This window comes from Biomphalaria glabrata, chromosome 2 (genome assembly GCF_947242115.1).
Source record: "Biomphalaria glabrata chromosome 2, xgBioGlab47.1, whole genome shotgun sequence".
In the NCBI taxonomy this organism is placed as follows: domain Eukaryota; kingdom Metazoa; phylum Mollusca; class Gastropoda; family Planorbidae; genus Biomphalaria; species Biomphalaria glabrata.
Window position 1 is genome coordinate 58,550,357 of NC_074712.1, and position 20,500 is coordinate 58,570,856.

Sequence of the window (20,500 nt, forward strand, 5' to 3'; positions counted from 1 at the left end):
GTTAATTTTAAGTCTAATATTACATATGAGCCGAAAGCTACACGTTTTCAATTATAATATAGCGAGTCTTACGAGGTTCCCTAGATGTTCTCTAGCATTGAGGGCTAGCTACTCTAACAGATCAACTTCAGGGAACATACCGGTGGTACAAGTCCAACTTGGACAAACGTTCATTCTGAAGACAAAAAAACAACAACAACAACAAAAAAAGACTAAAGGAGTGCAGTATCACCTTGTTTTTATGAAATAAATTAAAATGTCACATTGATCACAATACTGAAGCATGTAGACACTGGAAAGTAAACACAGTCCAAATGAAAATAACATCAAGTGGTGTAGTCAGGTGAATTATTGTAAGGTCAAATCTCTAGCACAGAATTATCTTAAAATTAAATGTACAAATATGAAAAAATGTAAAAACAAAAAGTATAATAAAAGAACTGTGGTTGTGGACTAGAGTTAGTCGAGATACATCTGAATTATTGACCAATGTTTAGAACAGTAGAATATAAGAGATTAGAATCGAATTATTGACCAATATTTATAACAGTAGAATATAAGAGATTAGAATCGAATTATTGACCAATGTTTAGAACAGTAGAATATAAGAGATTAGAGATTAGAATCGAATTATTGACTAATGTTTATAACAGTAGAATATAAGAGATTAGAATCGAATTATTGACCAATGTTTATAACAGTAGAATATAAGAGACTAGAGATTAGAATCGAATTATTGACCAATATTTATAACAGTAGAATATAAGAGACTAGAGATTAGAATCGAATTATTGACCAATATTTAGAACTTTTAGAATATAAGACATAAGTAAAGAAGTAACAACCAGTATAGATTGTATATATGATTGTATAATATCAAACACTACTGATTAGAAAGGAAATGCCAATCGATATTTATAACTGTCTAGTATAATAGACTAGAAATAAGAAATATCAACTAATATTTATAACTGTCTAGTATAACAGACTAGAAACAAGAAATATCAACTAATATTTATAACTGTCTAGTATAATAGACTAGAAATAAGAAATATCAACTAATATTTAAAGAAATATCAACTAATATTTATAACTGTCTAGTATAATAGACTAGAAATAAGAAATATCAACTAATATTTATAACTGTCTAGTATAATAGACTAGACATAAGAAATATCAACTGATATAACTGTATTGTATAATACACTAGAAATAAGAAATATCAACTGATATAACTGTATTGTATAATAGACTAAAAATAAGAAATATCAACTGATATAACTGTATTGTATAATAGACTAGAAATAAGAAATATCAACTGATAGAATATAAAAAAAAAATTTAATTGTATAATATAATAGACTAGAGATTAGAAAAGAAATGTCAATCAGCATTTGTAACTGTATACTACAGGATGATTAAAAAAAGAATGCGCCAAAACCATTGCGTTATATTACAAAAATAATTTTAAAAATTGATACCAAGCTGGAGACAAGTATGGTATAAAACTTCAAGTTTTTTATTTCATGCATACAAATGGACATCAAGCGGATATGAAAATTCATCCCAAACGTGCTTCAGGATGTCCCCCGTCCACTGTGTTGATTGCAGCTGTTATTCAATCTTTCATGTCACTGATTTTTACTAGCAACAGTACAGACATAATTCTGTCCTAAAAGTTGTACTGAGACAATGGCATTTATTTTTGCAAACTCAAGCACACAAAACGAGGGGTCGCCATGTTGAGGGTAAATAAACAAGGGATTTTACTTTTAAGACAAATCTAAATCAACAAGATGAAATTGACACCCAGTTAAACAAGGATAACTCCTGTATCTAATGACAACTAATTCCATACAATGATCTGATTATTGCTTTTCTAATTAATAAACAAGTGATGATTTTGGCACATTGTTTTTTAAACAGCCTGTATAACAGACTAGAGATTAGAAATCTCAACTGACATTTATAACTGAATAATATAATAGACTAGAGATAAAAGAAATGTCAACTAATATTTATAAACTGTATGATGGACTAGAGATAAAAGAAATGTCAACTAATATTTATAAACTGTATGATGGACTAGAGATAAAAGAAATGTCAACTAATATTTATAAACTGTATGATGGACTAGAGATAAAAGAAATGTCAACTAATATTTATAAACTGTATGATGGACTAGAGATAAAAGAAATTTCAACTAATATTTATAAACTGTATGATGGACTAGAGATAAAAGAAATGTCAACTAATATTTATAAACTGTATGATGGACTAGAGATAAAAGAAATGTCAACTAATATTTATAAACTGTATGATGGACTAGAGATAAAAGAAATGTCAACTAATATTTATAAACTGTATGATGGACTAGAGATAAAAGAAATGTCAACTAATATTTATAAACTGTATGATGGACTAGAGATAAAAGAAATGTCAACTAATATTTATAAACTGTATGATGGACTAGAGATAAAAGAAATGTCAACTAATATTTATAAACTGTATGATGGACTAGAGATAAAAGAAATGTCAACTAATATTTATAAACTGTATGATGGACTAGAGATAAATGAAATGTCAACTAATATTTATAAACTGTATGATGGACTAGAGATAAAAGAAATGTCAACTAATATTTATAAACTGTATGATGGACTAGAGATAAAAGAAATGTCAACTAATATTTATAAACTGTATGATGGACTAGAGATAAAAGAAATGTCAACTAATATTTATAAACTGTATGATGGACTAGAGATAAATGAAATGTCAACTAATATTTATAAACTGTATGATGGACTAGAGATAAAAGAAATGTCAACTAATATTTATAAACTGTATGATGGACTAGAGATAAAAGAAAAAAACATGTCTATCTATATTTCTAACTACAACATAAAGGACTAGAGGTTAGAATAGACATATGCACCTATTATTAAACCTCTGTAAGTATTTACAAAACAATGAGAAACAGAAAATGTAAAAAAAAAAAAAACAATTATTAAGTTAGAGAAAAAGAACAAAATTCAAATATTAATACAGTCTTTGAGGCTCTCAGACATATTGCTTGAGACAGTGCTCTTGGGGCTTCACTCACACACATACATAGGAACCAAGTGTGACTGTGTTAAGTGTTGTGTCCCTGGCTGTGTACGTGTGCGTGTGTGTACTGAACAAATGTAGACATTAGTGACTGTATGTGTGTGTTTGCACACAATGTGTCTCAGCTAGCTGTCAATTAACTTGAGGACATACATTGCCTGTTGCTGACCCTGGTAATTAAGTACATCTCAGTTAGTTGAGTGATCTGGCTCATTACCCCCTAGTTGCGTGAGCACATCCAAATACTGTCCCCAGTCTTAAACATAATAAACACCAGAGCAAAAAACTCAACTATTTAGCCATGTGTTTTAAAAAGGACAAAAAAAAAAACATGGCAAAATGAAGCATAAGATATGTCATAAAATAAAAACATTTGAGACTACTAACAAAAAAAAAATCATATACAATTTAAAAATAAAATGTGTTTTCATTACAAGATTCAATAAAACAAGCCTGAAACTATCACATAAATACATGTCATGCTATCAAGTGAAGGCTACTTTGTATATAATGTCAAGAAGCCACAAGCTGAGACAGTGTATATATAAGTTGGATACATCATGAGATTTTGAAAGAAATAGAGCTATATAACCCCAGCAAGGAGATTATGGGACATATAGAAGATTAAAACAATTCATCTCAAAACAGCTGAAACATGGCAGCCCACAGAAATCATTGGCTCACAGGAAGTAGAAATAAAAGGTCAATTTTAATTGTCATGTAAAATTAATTAATTTACTTAAAATAACTTTTCATTAATGACAATAAGAATATTTTATGCAAAGTGACTAGAACTACAAGACAGTTAAACATTTGCAGGTATATCCAATTTACATCTGGACATTACCATTACACTTCATCTTTGAAACTTTACCAACTTTCAGAAGCCTAATCATTAGCATTGAATGTCTCCTAATGAGTGGAATGGGACAATATTTCTACTGGTTAGTCCATGTTCAATAGAACAAAGAAATTTAAAATCCTACCAAAACAAAGAATGTTCTTTGTTATCATGTCAACAAATCATTGGATATGTCGGATAAATAATATTGAAAACAAGTTGAGACTTGGAAATGTTTAAATATCACACGTTGAACTGAACAAGAGTCAAGTCAAAATATTTCTAAAGGGAACAGTCAGATGTAATTAAATGATAGGGAGCAGCTAACTAATTATTGCTCTGCATGTGAATCTAGAAGTCTAGTAGTACTATTAGTCCTACACTGTACTAACTCTTTATCTCCGTAATTATTTTCCACACTCTGACAGAATTGTTCTTTTTTTGTCACATTTGTACATTCTACCCTGTTATGATAAAACTTCAATAACATTTTTGTTTGTAATCAGAAAACGTTACTTTGGATATAGAATTATAGGAGAATGCATGCTCTTTTTATATAACACAAATTAAAGTTGATAAAATAAAAAATTAATTGAATTTAATCGGGTCAAATCAAGGATGGTATCGCTAATTAAAGTGCTGAGTTGTTTTACAATGAGTGCATTCAAAATGGAATTACAATTCTGATGTTTAGAGGCTAAACTACCACACGCATTTTAAGGGTTAATGAAAAAACAATGGTTACAAAGAAGAATTTACTCAGGAGATCTCTAAGAGCAGGTCAAATTGTTCCCCTATTGATAAAGTAAATGCAAAGATTTTCTGAATACATTAGTTCACTAAGCATGTGAGGAATGTGAGTTTATGACCTGTTTCCCTATCCAACTATATTTCATGGTACTCAGTCAAGTCAAAGAACTGAAATACACTCTAAAACTAAACACACAATTTGTCATTTTGTTTCTAATGTACCAGGAAATAATTCAGCACAGACTTTAGAGATTGCTTTATGTTAGCCATCATTGACATTCTGAAATAGATTTGTACTTTCATTGGTGATCAGATTATCATGAAGTGAAAGAGCTACAGCACCAAACAAAACGAATGCTGAAGTTGAGCTTCCATCAAGATGCTCTAATTAAGAAATTGTTTGAGACTTCAAATTGGATTTCATTAGTACAAAAACATTCACATTTCTATTCAGATCAACATTTTAGTTTCACATTTCTATTACCATTAACAACTCAGAAAATAAATAATATCAGTTCCATTTCTTTTGTTGACACTAAAATACTTAAAACTATTAAGATAAAATTTAGCTAAGTACATTATTTTTATACTAATAGTGTTATTATTAAGGTCGAATATTGTCTCTACATATCTGGAATGAGATTCACATAGATAACGTAGAATGGCCAACTATTAGAAACTATACACAAATCAGATTCAAAACCAATCTGCTCTATAAGAAATGATATCAATCATTCAGTACCAACTCTGTTGAGTCAACTGATTTTTTTTAACTATTGTGAAAAATAAAAGAAAGTTTTAAAACTATAACTTTAGGGACAACGCCCTTAACTTCTAATTATCCTGACTCCTAGAATTCAAACATTTTGGTGCAGGTAAAAATCTTTGGTCACATGTCAGTGTAGCTTTGTTTGGAAGAAGTCCTGAAAGCCTGGAACATCACAAGGGTTAGCTCTCTTTGAAGAGTGGAAGATAGTAACATGAGGATTGTGCTCAACTACTAGATCTAATCAATGATAAGTGTCATTAGCAATAGCTATAGAAATGTACACTGATTACAGGAGATTTGTTTTAAAAACTAAGACCTACTTCAACAGCCATCACTACATCTTATACATGAACAAAGACATTTTGGCCAAATAATAGGCAGCATATTGCACAAAATTCAATGATGCATGACAGAATTCCAAACAGAACTAAAAAAAACATAAATGTGTAGTAAAAAAAAAACACATGAATGAAATGCCTGTATATTTAAGATTACTTACTGACCAATGCTAAAACAAAAATCACCAATACAAATTTATAAAAATCTTGAAAAAACTAATACAAACTATAATACATTGTAATAAAACACTTTTAGTTGAAGTTGAACGAAACTCAAAGTTGGCATCACTACTGCCAGTCATAATAAAACATCTGCTATACAAATATATGAAAGTAGCGATTCCCTAGAGTGGGAAAGAAAATAAAAAAGACAATATTGGAAAAGAGCGTCTTTAATACTGACACACTACCCACTGAAGTAATGCTAGCAGAATACATTATACTGGCATTTACAGTAAAAGGAAAACAAAATAAATATTTAAAAAAAATATTCAATGAAGGAATATTTTTTTTTAGAAACCAAACTTAAGGTCATAGAATTATGTACAGCATATTATCATAGAGTTATCCCTCTTACCTAAGCCATTCCATCTTTTCATTGAAGTTCTGACTTGATTTGTTTGTTCAACTCCTTACATTAAATGCACACAGAAATACAACCACCCTGGATTTCACTATCAGGATCTATCTGCCGTCAATTAAGCCCTTGGCTCCATCCACACAGGGAGATGTAAGGGGGCTGCACATTGAGTTCCTCTTGTCTGCATCAGCATCTGGGTTCTCCTCTATGCGGTTCTTACGCAGGGTAGCAAAGATGTCCTTGAAAAGAGCCTTGTACGGAGGGATATGGCCACCGTCCTGATAGTAGTCCCTGTTCAGAGTGATATGCAGCAGGGTTTGAACCTCTTTGTGGGCCAGCCTCTGCCTGGAGCCGTCATCATCATCTCCTTTTTTGTTTTTAGTCTGTACAAATAGAAACATTTTTTTTTATGCTAATTTAAAACCATGAGTTTGTTTTACAAAATATTGAATTACTTCTGACACCTTTCTAAAAAAGTATAAACGTAACGTTGTCCAATTCAAAACAGACACAACATTCTTTTAAATCCTCGTATGCATTAATAGAAAGATGTTTCCATGTTAAAAAGACATACAAAAATATGATTTGACCAGTAAGCTTACAAGTAGAACAACAGAAATTTCTTTCTGCAATTCTAACAAGTATTTGAATAAATTCAAAGTAATGGAATGAAATAGTTTTAAAACCTGATAAAAAGTCACAAGTTGTGATTTAAAAAAAAATAATTTTCACCTTATCAAAATTTTCTTTGAATGTGAGAAAGTTTGCAATAATAATAAGAGAGACAATCTGAGTAGGTGTTGGGTGACATGACCTTTAGCCTGTCTGCATAAAGAGGATTGCAGCTGACCTTATTCATTGATTGGGGGGGTTCTCGCAAAGATGGAGATTGTTCTAACAATTTTACTACAGCCTTTCTAAATTCGATAAAAAAGCGAGCATAAAACACACAACCATATTCAGTATTTTAGGCTTAAATATATATTTAGAATAAATTTTAGCATTATTTGAGCCATGATCTAGTGAACTATCAGTATCATTTTCCTACAGTATCAATCTGCCTTACAATTATTAAGCAGGAAGAGCATTTTCAAAAAAAATAAACCTTTAAACAAAAAATGAAAATAAAAGATTCTCTTTTTTTTTCCTGATAAGCCACTGGGTTACAGAATATATATAAAAAAAATTATATTTAGACTGATGTTAAAAAACAGTATTTATGTGCACATTGAAAAGTATTGTAGTATAGTTAGTTACCTGAATCAATGCTTGATATTTAGTAAATAAAGACTGATACTGAGACTCCAGTTCATCTAGTATTGACAAACTGGCATCTTCTCCAACCTGGATTTCCTTGGCGTCAGTGGCCACTTTGTTGATGGACTCTGAAAAACATCAAAAGACAAAGATGAGTATGTGCGCTACGAACGGATATGTGTATTTTTACAAACAAAAATTAGCTGCTTGCAACCACAATTCATTAAAAGTTAACTCAGAACAATGCTGTAAAGAAATGATGAAAACCTAATGGCTATTACTGAGGCTATGTTTGAGAAAAAGAGCATCAACATTTTTTGTAAAGACCATTTACAATGAGAAATAAATACATTAAGTAAACAAGATTATTACAGTTCCTTTACAAATTCACAGAAACTGGGTGGAGAAACCTGGACATGGATCCCAAAAATGGCTCTAACATTTTTCCTAGAAATTTGATAGTTGTTCAATGTTGATGTATATCTTTGGGAAAAGAATTACTGGCTTATTGGCCACACTGTGAAAACTAGTTTGACCATTATTATTTTCCAAAATATTATCTTGAAAAATTAAATTTTGACTCCCACACCATCTTCTAAGTCTGGATCTATAGGCCTATCATAAGAATTTTATAAACTCTGAAGTAGATTTATACATTAGTTAAACCTAGAATTTTTTCAAGTGGGGGATAGGGGTGTTTCAATTTTTAAAAAATATCATTAACTAGTTATTAAGAGCAAAATAATCACTCTTACAAAGGTTAATCAGTTGTATAAAGTAAAAATTGTCTTATTTTTAAAAAGTTTTTTTTTTTTTATATTTGACTTGTTTTATAGATTAAAATGAATAAAAGGTTAGATTATTAAGTTGTTTTTTTTTAATCATTATGATATTGAACTGAATACACGAGAAATCCTAACTAATCATACAGACAAAAGTTATCATGGGCTAGGTTGAACAATGGTATGTATTCAGCATTCACCTGTACTGCTGTATAAGCTTCCCCCAGACTCCAGCTTAACAGCCTTGGCTTCAGACTTCAGTTCTGGGTCATCATGCTCCAGCTCACTCAACAGCTTGTTCTCGGTCTCATGCAACTCTCCGTGGATATCTGTAGCGGGAGCGAATTTAGTCATCCCAGGGTCAGGGCTGGACTTTGCCCTTTCCAACTCATATTGTATCATTATGGCCTCAGACAACTTTGTTTCCAGAACATTGACTTTCTTCTCCAGATTTTGATTTTCCTCCACCAGTACTGAACATTCCACTTCCAAATCTTCCATTTTTCTCCGGTCAATCGTTTGCTGGACTTTCATTTTCTGAATAGATTCCTGAAGCTTCCTAATTTCAAACTCATATGGATTCAGGGGAAGGTTTTTAAACTGGTCAGAGTGTGTCCAGGCCAAGTTTTCAAAGTAGACTTCAGAATGTTGGTCCTTGGTGTCACTGAGGCTCAACCTATTCAAACTGGAGGTCCTGCGTTTCTCTGGGGCTTTCTTGCTGACCTTCTTCTTCTCTGCCTCTTTCAGGTCATCAAGTTTTTTCTGTAGGTCATCCACTTTCTCTTCAAGCAGATTGATTAATGCTGACTGCCTGGAGATACGAAGCACACACAAATTTAGGTGTAAACTTTTAAGTTATTAGACTAGGTTGGAAGAAAAATAATGAAATAATTGAGATTTGCTTAATTTAATTAGAAATGAATATACCTACAATATGAAATTTGAAAATGTTTAAAATCTATAAAAGACACTATGCCAATAAGTACAAAGGAAACAATTTTAGATATAACAAACCAGCAAATGATATCAAGTATAGCTGTATTCCCTGAGAACAAGTCCTTTTATTAAACATGATCTAATTGCTAAGAGATTTACTTCTGTCCTACAGGAGTCTTAATTATTTTCTGGATAAATGAAACTGGATAAATCAAACTAGACAAATATTGTTCAAAAGATTTATTTATAAGATCTGATTGTGTATTTGCTTTGATAGGTAAGTAGTGAATAGCAAAAAGTGACACCATGTTTCTCATAGTTAAATAATCTTAACTATACATCTTTTTATTCAAGTCTAGTTTAATAAATAACCTAAATTTTGACATTGAGGTGAAAAAAAAAGAATTGGGAAGTTTCTGCAGCCATGCTAAACTCTTTTGGTGAGTCTGTGAAAATGCGAAATGGACCACGGCAATCAAAATTCTAGTCCTTAACACCTGTGAAGTGAGAAATCATCTTTATGGTAGTGAGAGCTGGTAACATACATGCATCAAGAGCCTAGATTGAACAGTTTTCACACCTGGAGGGATCACAGCTCCAAGCAGAATTTTAAGAAATCAGACCCAAGGAATACCCAAGACTAACCTACAGAGATGTCTTCAAGAAGGAGCTCAAGGCTACATACATCAATGAAAGTATTTGGGAGGAAACAGCCCAAGATCAGAAGAAAAAAAAAGGACTGAGGTGTCCATAGAAAAGAGAAAGAGGAAGAAAGCTGTCTTATCAAGTAGCCCTAAAACAAATGCATGCAAGAACTGTGACAAAGTTGACCACTCCAGAATGAGCTTGAATAGTCACAGTAGATTTCTCTCTGATTCAAGGAAAACAAACTAAAACCAGGAACTCATCTGGGTGCATCCACTATTTTGGGAGACAGAGAGGAGTCATAGAAGACTAATAAGTCACCAGTAAATATGAAAAAAAGTTTGTTATGAGATAAGTTAAATTGCATTTATTTTTGTACGTTGGCTAAAATGATTGGAGAACTAGTGATCATCCAATTAAGAAGTCAGTATTCATCTTGATACCTTTTTATTTTTAAACTTCTATGATATATTATTATTAAAAATATTTTGAGTTGTTCCTTATTCATTTTTCATAGTACAGTATTCTAAATAACATAAGGTAACAAATTTTCTTGACAATCTTATTATTATTAAAATGCTTTTTTATTTGTAAGCCAATGAATACGAAAGTTACTTTTCAATCTTCTGTTTATCCGCTCTGGCCTCCATGATTAATCTCTGATTGTTCTTCTCCAAATCCTGTGCTGTCCTATCAACTTCCTCGTAGATTCTATTTCTAGATTCTGTCATTGTTCTCATGGTGTCCAGCTGAGATTTTAAGTACTGTAAACAAGCAAACACATTCACTTTGATTATCATGAAAATTATGTTTGTTTTTTTTTAATGTAAGTTCCTTTCTAAACTAAATTCTTTTTTTTAAATGCAAAAGCTACCACTACTTCCCTTTAATTTACTGTAAAGTCTGGCCAACTAAGGTTGATTTATTTCATGGTGAAGTTCTTTAAAGGGTAAAACAGTAAATATTCTAACTTCTGATCTTACTGTGAAATAGCAAGTAAACATCACAGTGACTCTGATAGAAAGATAAGTTTCCTGTAAGAAAGGATTGGGATTAGGATGGCACAGTCCTTTATTAGTGCATAGCCCTAACAGGTGGTCAATGCCAGTCAACCCAGGTTTGCCCATTATGTAGACCCACAAATCAGCCACTTCCCAGGAGAACCCAACCAACCCTTGAGTCCAGTCCGTCCACTGTTCAGAGTAAAAAAAAACACTATAATTGTACAGAAAATATTAATTAACAAGGTATGTTTGCAAAACAAAGTATCTAATGCAATAGTTATTCAGTGTCATGAATTTCAGTGTATTTCCCATTTCTTCTTTTAGCCAGCTTTTTGTAGTTTCTGCCCAAGTAAAATGGCATGCTGTTCTTCTCAACTGATCGGAAGGAAGGCGGTATTACAATGAAAATGGCAAAATTCTAATTTCTACATAAAAGGATATACATAACTACTAGACAACTATGGTTTTGGTGTTTTAGTCATCAGATTGTTGGTTGGAGCACTTTAAAACCATTTTTTAAAATAAATACATGTGCCATCTAACAGATTACCTGAATTTCTAAAGTTTGGTCTTGGTTTTGATTCTGAAGCTGGACAACTTGTGATTCCAGCTCCCTGTTTTTTTCCAATAAAGCTTTGCCTAGCTCTGCAGCCAGCTGAAGATCTAAAATGAACATAAAACTGAGCTTCAAAAGTGGGAATGTGTGTTAATGTAAGAGATTGTGCACATCAGGGTGTGTGGGGGTTAGAGATTGGAATGAAATGAAAGAAAGGGAATCACATTGTCTGGATGATTGTCAGCAACAGAATAGCTCTATTGTTCAGTGTATATTACATCATGTTTAACCGAGACCAATCGTTATAGAAGGGCTCAACACTAACCTGCCATAGCTCATTGCCATGTTCTACAGGCCTGTGACAAGGCAACAAGCTATTGGTCTAAACTGCCAACAGGTTGTGACATTTCAGGTCAGTGTTCAGGCCTTCTATAACGATTGGTCTCGGTTTAATGCTGTCCTCATGGGGAAGGTACAAATTTCAAAAGTAATAAACCATTAGCCCTAGAATTTATTTGTTCAAAAGAATGTATTCACATTAGTCCCTAGTACAATGACATATCTGATGTTACTCTAAAACAATAAGTATTTTATGAATGAAGCTTTAGCTTAATAGATGTTAACTGATAAAGGCTTTACTTATGATGCTTTTTGCAAACCAGGACAGCTTGTGTTTCGGACATGCAGCATTCCAGTAATTGTAGCGGTAAATAAATTAATGATTAAATGCAACTCAAAAATATGTTAAGCTTAGCCTGGAAAACTGACTCTAATTTATGAAAAAAAAAAAATTCCCCTACTACCAAAATTTCTGAAACAGCAGAAATAACATTCTGTTACTCGCTAGAAATTAAGAAAAAAAAAAAATTTTTTTTAGCAATTCTTGTTATGAAATTTTTTGTTCATAACTCAATGTAACAATAGGAAAAATAAAATTATGAAAGCAAATGTAACATTATCTCCTTTGTTTTTATCTGTAGCATTGGAGGGGTCAAACAGCTAATCCTATATCTCAGATAAATGTTTCAGTAGTTTTCAGATCAAGTAGCTCTCCAAAGAATTTTCTTTAATCAGTCTATTTTTTAAAATTCTGTACCAACTTCTTGTCTTACATTTTTCAGATTTAAACTTTTCATATAGAATCAACAACATTGCTTTTATACAGACTGTACCTTTGTGATTGCTTCAAGTGAGAAAACAATAGCCAAGGTTAAGGTTGAAAAACACTCTAAACTAATAACATTGAACAAGTTAATAAGCTAAGTTAAACAACAAGATCAATAACTGTGTACCTGGAGCCTCCATTATTTAAAGGTTTCATAGTGTAGACATGCAAAAGTGCATACATACAAAACTGGAACACAATGTCATATTAGACATTCTCTGTCTCATCATAAAACCCGGATGACTAGTTACAACAAAGAACGTAAACTCTTACTCAATCATGATTCATGCATAATGTAACTGAAAATTTTTCCAAATATCTGAGTATATATATACTGCTGGCTATTAGCAGACAAAACAAACTATACCAGTGACCTTATTTGCCTGAGTCTTTTCTCTGTGTGTGCAAGCTGCATAATGTGTGTGTGTGTGGATATGTGTTACAACATCAACAGATAAGTCAGAGATAATACTGTCATAGTTAATAATCAAACTAACTACTAAGCTAATGGCTAAGGAAATTACTCAAATTGGTTTGGGAATGGTGACACCAACTCTGACACTATTTGACCCAATGTATAGACCAGTATTTATAATAATATAATATTGTGCAGGCAATAATAGTATTCTGACAGGCAATAATAGTATTCAAAGTTTCTGTCTTGATCCTATTAGTCACAAGTATATATTGTTACAAACAACAGTTTCTGTCTTGATCCTATTAGTCACAAGTATATATTGCTACAAACAACAGTTTCTGTATTGATCCTATTAGTCACAAGTATATATTGTTACAAACAACAGTTTCTGTCTTGATCCTATTAGTCACAAGTATATATTGTTACAAACAACAGTTTCTGTCTTGATCCTATTAGTCACAAGTATATATTGTTACAAACAACAGTTTCTGTCTTGATCCTATTAGTCACAAGTATATATTGTTACAAACAACAGTTTCTGTCTTGATCCTATTAGTCACAAGTATATATTGTTACAAACAACAGTTTCTGTCTTGATCCTATAAGTCACAAGTATATATTGTTACAAACAACAGTTTCTGTCTTGATCCTATAAGTCACAAGTATATATTGTTACAAACAAAAGTTTCTGTCTTGATCCTATTAGTCACAAGTATATATTGTTACAAACAACAGTTTCTGTCTTGATCCTATTAGTCACAAGTATATATTGCTACCAACAACAGTTTCTGTCTTGATCCTATTAGTCACAAGTATATATTGTTACAAACAACAGTTTCTGTCTTGATCCTATAAGTCACAAGTATATATTGTTACAAACAACAGTTTCTATCTTGATCCTATTAGTCACAAGTATATATTGCTACAAGCAAAAGTTTCTGTCTTGATCCTATTAGTCACAAGTATATATTGCTACAAACAAAAGTTTCTAATTGTAACTTTGCAAGCTTCTAGTAATTATTTTTAAAAGCCTCTAGTACAATACCTACAAAATGAAGATCAAGTACACAACCTTTCTATGACATCAGAACCTATCTAATCTTTAGGTTTTGCACCATTCTATGACATTAGAACCTAAATGAACTTTCAGTCTTGTCCTAACTCACCTAAAGCTTAAAAAAAAAATATTGGCAGAACAACAGTAATTGAGTTATCAAATTGTGGCATTGATTGATTATTGAGCATTTTCATTGTTTTTTACAAGTGAATTTTGGTTTACAATGTGGCGTTATTTCATCAAGCAGTTTTATATTTACCCCCCCCCCCCCCCACACACACACATTTCTCTTTCTGGTAGGTACACTTCTGATGGTAAATGTAGATAAAAAGCAAGATATTTAAAAAAAAAAAAAGAGCTTCTCTTATTTCATAAGATAGACTTAATGAGGAACAGACCAGCAACAAGATTATACCATGCTTCCATTGATGAAACAAACAAAAAAAAAAAGATTTTATGGGAAAAGAAGAAAGTGGAGAGGTTGAAGTTAAGGGGAGAAAACTCGTGTAATTGATGGTATCTCATATCTTCATAAACTTGAATATGGACTTTGCAAGATGGTGAAAACCCAAATCAAACTGATTATGACAAGACATGTGGGCAAAAAGGCACACAGATGTGAGTCATCAAAGTTTTGTTGTAGCAATCATGAAATCATGAAAGGCTAAAGTAGAACCAAACCCACCCATGCCATGTATGTGGCCAGCTTTTTAAAGCGAGGATTGAACTTAACAGTCATCTTCCAGTCCATAGGAAATGAGAAATGTAATTTAACGTTTATTATTAATATTTTAGTAGTTAAAAGTTAGGCAATCTATTACTGAGTACTGGCACCTATTTTTGTACAAAAAAAGCACTGTATGTACAATATATATATATACTAGACATATGTTACCCGCGACCCGCGGGTCTTTATTTGCGCATTACTGTCGATGTAGTCACTGAGAGTGTTTTGTAAACAATTAAACGAAATAATACTGTAATAAGTAAAGCGAATGTGTCAATGTAAAAATAGTGTGAATGAAGCTATCAAATCAAAATAGCTAATAGGCTTAATTAAATCCATTTTTTTTTCAAATTAAAACATTTGCTTGTAGGCCTACATATATTTGATTAAAATTTGAGATGAATAGACTAAATTTTGTATGTTCATGTGTATAAAGTATAAAGTAGATCTTGAGGTAGACGTAGATCTAAATCTACACTAATCTAGAGTTCTGTGCTGCGCATGCGTGACCTTTTTTCATGAATGAATTTATATAGGCCTATCTCAACACGGCTACGCAGCTTTAGCGAACAGCGAACGAATGTATTAAAAATGCTTTAGAAAAACAAATTTGAATGTTAATTTGATTAAAATATGAAATGAATGGACAATAATTAGTATGTTTATGTGTTAAAGCATAAAACTATCTTTGCGAAAAGAAGTTTTATCATCTTAGAGTTCAGTAAGAGTTTTAGACCTAGGCCTAGGAATAGACTCAGACCTCAGAAGAGAGATGTGTTAATGTGTAACCATTTGGTAATGTCTAACGAAAGAATGTTCGCCAGGAAATCTGTAGATATCAGGAACTAATTTATGTAAAAAATGCTTTTGGATAATCTAGTGGATTGGATTTAGATGTATGTTAAACGTAGCTAATGATCCTTTCACGTTATTTCTGTTTCGCTACGAAAATAAAATTAGTTTTGAGAAAATGGGTTTACCCGAAGTCGATACATTCTTATCTATTAAAAACGAAAAGAGCGATAGCTTTGTTAAATGAATGGGATTATAAAGTGAACAATTAAACGAAATAATGTTTAGTACGCGATTCATGAATGAATATAGATCTAGGCCTATCTCAACTCGGCTTCGCAGCTTTCGTAGACGAATGTAGCTTTAGAAAACCAAATTTGAATGTTTATTTGATCAAAATATGAAATGAATGGACTTTAATTAATATGTTTATGTGTTAAAGTATAAAACTATCTGTTCGAAGAGAAGTTTTATCATCTTAGAGTTGAATTAGAGTTTTAGATCTAGGGATGGGATTATAAAGTAAACAATTAAACGAATTAATATTTAGTACGCGATTCATTACGGAATTGTCTAATGAAAGAATGTTCGTCAGGAAATCTGTAATCACAGATATAAGGAACTAATTAATGTAAAAAATGCTTTTGAAACACAAAATTGAAGGTTAATTTTATTATATAATGAAATCAATGGATCTTCTTTTGTATTTTCATGTGTCAAAGTAAAAAACTATCTGCGCAAAGTGTATTTCTTAAAATTAGATCTAGGTCTAAATCCTTTCTATCTTTTCTCATGTCAACATTGTAGACATGGCCTAGATCCATAAAATACTATAGCTGTAATAGAGTCGGACAACTTTATTTTTTTTTTAGGGTCTTAAGTTTGTTTTAGGGCTACAATACATACACTACGGTCTAAGTTGGTACCCAAGGAACATTCCTGCCTAGTTTTATCAAGATTGGTCAAGCGGTTTTGATGTCTATAAGTAACATACATACATACATACCCCTCACATTCTACTTTATAATATAGATATATTGTAAATCGAAACTCATTGTGCATGTTCATAATATTTTTCAAATCTAGCATTTCAAATAAAAAAGTAGAGTAGATTCAGAATGTTTTGTTTTTAAAGTTGAGTAGACCTGGAAGTACTTTGTTATAAATTTTATAGAAAAATGTGGGCATGTATAATTACAATATAATTACAATAATATATCCCAAAACTTCACTTCTAAACATGATAACACTTTAAGCATCTATGACAGATAACGGAAGAAAAACTGACAGTCTCCTAAAGAATAATTAGGCCAGCAAAATCTTTCCAAAAGTTGTTAGTGCTCAGAAAACTGCAACACGCGCTATTTAAATTTCACAATGCAGAACTACATTTTCTGATGGAGAATCCGCTAAAGAATGTATAATTCAAATTTGCAAAGTTTTATGTCATGTCTGTAATAACCTAATAAAACACTGCAGGAAGACTTGATCCTAGGCTTTATTGTACAAGAATGACAAAACAGTTCACCATAACAATATACACACACAAACTGACCTGGACACCAAGACATTTTGACAAACAACAACAGATCAGTTTAAAACACACAATAAGAAACATAAATACACACCAATGTTCATATGTATAAATAAGAAAAACAATTATGATACACAAGTTTATCTTGAAAAACTATATAATCCATTGGAAAAAAAATTACAAGGCTGTTAAAGTTAAGGAAATTCTGCCCAAGTGAATGATACTGTACAAATGGTATTATTTCAAGAGGCATTCATGAACATTTATGTTGATACTGAGGAGTTAGCATACATGCAATCCTTAAAGGGAAAACAAAAGGGACAGATATTTTTATGAATTGGTGAAAGATATAAGAAAGTTCAGTATCTCTATCAAGATAATGCAATATTATGACACATAAAGCTCCAAATTAGATTTGTAGGGATTTTTATTATTTATTATTTGTTATTTTTTAACAAAACTTTTCAGTCCTATGAGCAAATTAAGTTTAAAAAAAAAAAAGAATTTAATGGCTACATCTGTCGTTACTTGATGATTTCCAAAAACTTCATCTATTTGCTAATCAGCTCGCTAGAGTTAAAATTTATGTGAAGGAATACAAACTTAGGAATTATGAAGATAACTTGCAGCAACTTTAAGGCAAATCGGAAAGAAGACTCCAAGACTTCAGTCCAATTGAAAAAGATTTAGATCTAGAGATTTTCAGTATGGTTTTCACAGTGTTTTTTTTGTAAAAAAAAAAAATAGGTGCCGGTATTCAGTGATTAGGTGCCAGTACTCAGTGATGGATTGCCTAACTTTTAACTACTAATAAATTAATAATAAACATTAGTATACAAGAAAAGTTTTTTTTTTTCCCCCACATTCAAAAAGGTGCCAATACGCCATATCTGAGTGTACCGTCTCAAAAAAAGCACACATCTAAACATAGATTCTAGGCCTACACATAGGTGTCTGTAATTATATTCTTTCTAAAGACCATACATTGTTAAGAAAGCTAAAAAGATTTTAAGCATATAAAAAGCACCCTCTCTGGTTCATGATTTTAACATTTTACCATCACAAATGAAATACAAGACACTGATCACAAAAACAGTCATACGTTCTAATTCTTTTAAATTCTCTTAGCAAATAAATCATTAAATCAAATCCAGCTTTTGAACGTTGTGCTGTCCACATGTCACTCTGCTTCTTAACAGTTGGCCAAAGTTACAGATGACATTAACATTATCTGCCCTATAGATCACAAGGTCTGAAAGGGGAACTTATCATAGTATCATGCCAATCATGGCCATTGTCCAATCATGCCCAATGGTTTCCCGCGCTGATTCAGATTCAGTTGAGTTTCAGGCAACCTATTCCATGCTCTAGATGTAGATCTAGAATAATCTAGATCAAATTAATATATTTATAGCTTACCGTATAATGACTTATCTTATAAAATTTTAGATCTAGATCTAAAGATCTATTGTCATACTAATGTCATTCTCGTATCCGTATTGTATTTAGAGTAGTTTTTTATGCTATTTGCCAAAATTTCAAAGTTTGACTTTGACGGCGCACTATTTGACAATGGTTTGACATAGAAAAGAAAATGAAGTATCAAAATCTTCTTTAGTTTAAGTAGAATAAGGATGACTACTTATATTTGTACCCCTAATTTGTTATTATATTCAAGGTCAAAGAGGCCATATGTGTTTTTTCATTTAATTCAGACAAATATGGCCCACATTATTTGATTCCGGACACCATTATTTATTTCAGACAGTCTCTACATTTAGGCATCAATAAACTCAGATTTTAATTCTATATTAACATTAACTAAATTTTAAGATCCCCAGGCATAGCCCTTCACATGAAATCATTAAGATGTTTTCAAATTATGCATAAATATGAACACAAAAAATAAAAATATGAACACACTTATTCTACCAAATTAATTTAGGTCACTGGGATAGTGACTTCTGCACAGACTTTTAGGCTTATTATGTTTGCATGATTAGATGTGTGTTGAATGTTTGTGTTTTTTGTTTATTAATTTAATAAATTTCTAATACAGATGATATTTTGTAGTATAGTACAGGTTAGGATAGCCATTCTTGCCTAAATAGCTGAATCCTCTCTATATAAATCTAGATCTATCTAGTAGGTATAGATCTAGGAATCTAGGCATATCATTTATCTTCATTCAATGTACCAAGCTCACTCCAAACATTTACCCATTTAAATTCTCTAGAAAAACAACAACAACAAAAAAAAACAAATATAATATAAGATCATTAACATTAATGTCCAAAACTATAAATTTTGGTAAGAAAATCGTAATTTAATTCAAACACCCTATTAATTATTTATTTTATGGAATCAAACAACTTGGAGTCTTGGACTTGGCTTATGAATCAAATAAAACAGCTCCAAAAACAGAATAAATATTGCCAGGCTCATTAGCATCTAGACTTAGCCAACCAAAAAAAAAAAATAGTCTTAACCCTAGGAAGAGGTAAAGTCATCCGGGTAACAGGAAAAAACAACAACCTGACTTACACTTAGTGACTTACTCTTACACATTTTAAAATTGTTTTTTCTTACATAAAAAGACAGCTAGAAATGATAGTAAATGGAAGGAAATCGGGTCAGAATCATTGGAAAATGGACAAGCACATTATCATTAATGACATTATAGATATAGATCTACTTATTTATAGTTATAATGGTTTTTTTTTGGTATAGTGTAATGCATAAATTGTAAATAAAGTAAAAGACAAATTTCCATACGGACAATAAAGATCATAAATTATTATTATTACACTTTACAGTTTACAGCAAGCTAGTTTCATATTAAATATCAAAATAAAGATTTAATGACCACAAAAACAGCGAGTGTCCGAATTCATGTAATGTCCGGATTAAATTATAAACTACTGTCTACTCTAGTGCTAGATTTATCATTTTACTTTTAGATTGAGATTCACTCACTCTTTTCATACCACTCCTCATCAACAACCTCATCCTCCATCCCGAAATAACTGCTACTGCTTTCCATTTATATCGGCTGTTAGTAAGATCTAATAGATAGAGCTAGAATCTAGATCTAGAACTATACTTTAAAAGCTTGCTGGCACAAGATCATTTTAACTTTTTAAAGAGCCACCATGGTTTACATTATTTATTATGGACTGGTTAACTGTCTGCTATTTCAGCCCTTTACTTATGGGTTGTTTCGCCTTTGACTACTCACTAT

The 20,500-nt window shown here is 31.5% G+C and overlaps 1 protein-coding gene across 2 annotated transcripts; it reads right to left on the minus strand.

Annotated features, from left to right (window-relative positions):
* Positions 1-221: 221 nt before the first annotated feature.
* LOC106065604 (cerebellar degeneration-related protein 2-like) lies at positions 222-20,500 on the minus strand. 2 transcript variants are annotated; one of them, XM_013224453.2, is made up of 6 exons: positions 20,236-20,500; positions 11,561-11,673; positions 10,622-10,770; positions 8,626-9,236; positions 7,644-7,771; positions 222-6,769 (listed from the first exon to the last, which is right to left on the minus strand). In XM_013224453.2, the coding sequence occupies exons 1-6, from the start codon at positions 20,300-20,302 to the stop codon at positions 6,491-6,493; spliced, it is 1,347 nt and encodes a 448-aa protein (XP_013079907.1). In that variant the 5' UTR covers positions 20,303-20,500; the 3' UTR covers positions 222-6,490. The 2 variants fall into 2 exon arrangements, with proteins under 2 accessions (XP_013079907.1, XP_013079908.1); XM_013224454.2 differs by lacking the exon at positions 20,236-20,500 and adding an exon at positions 12,859-13,080.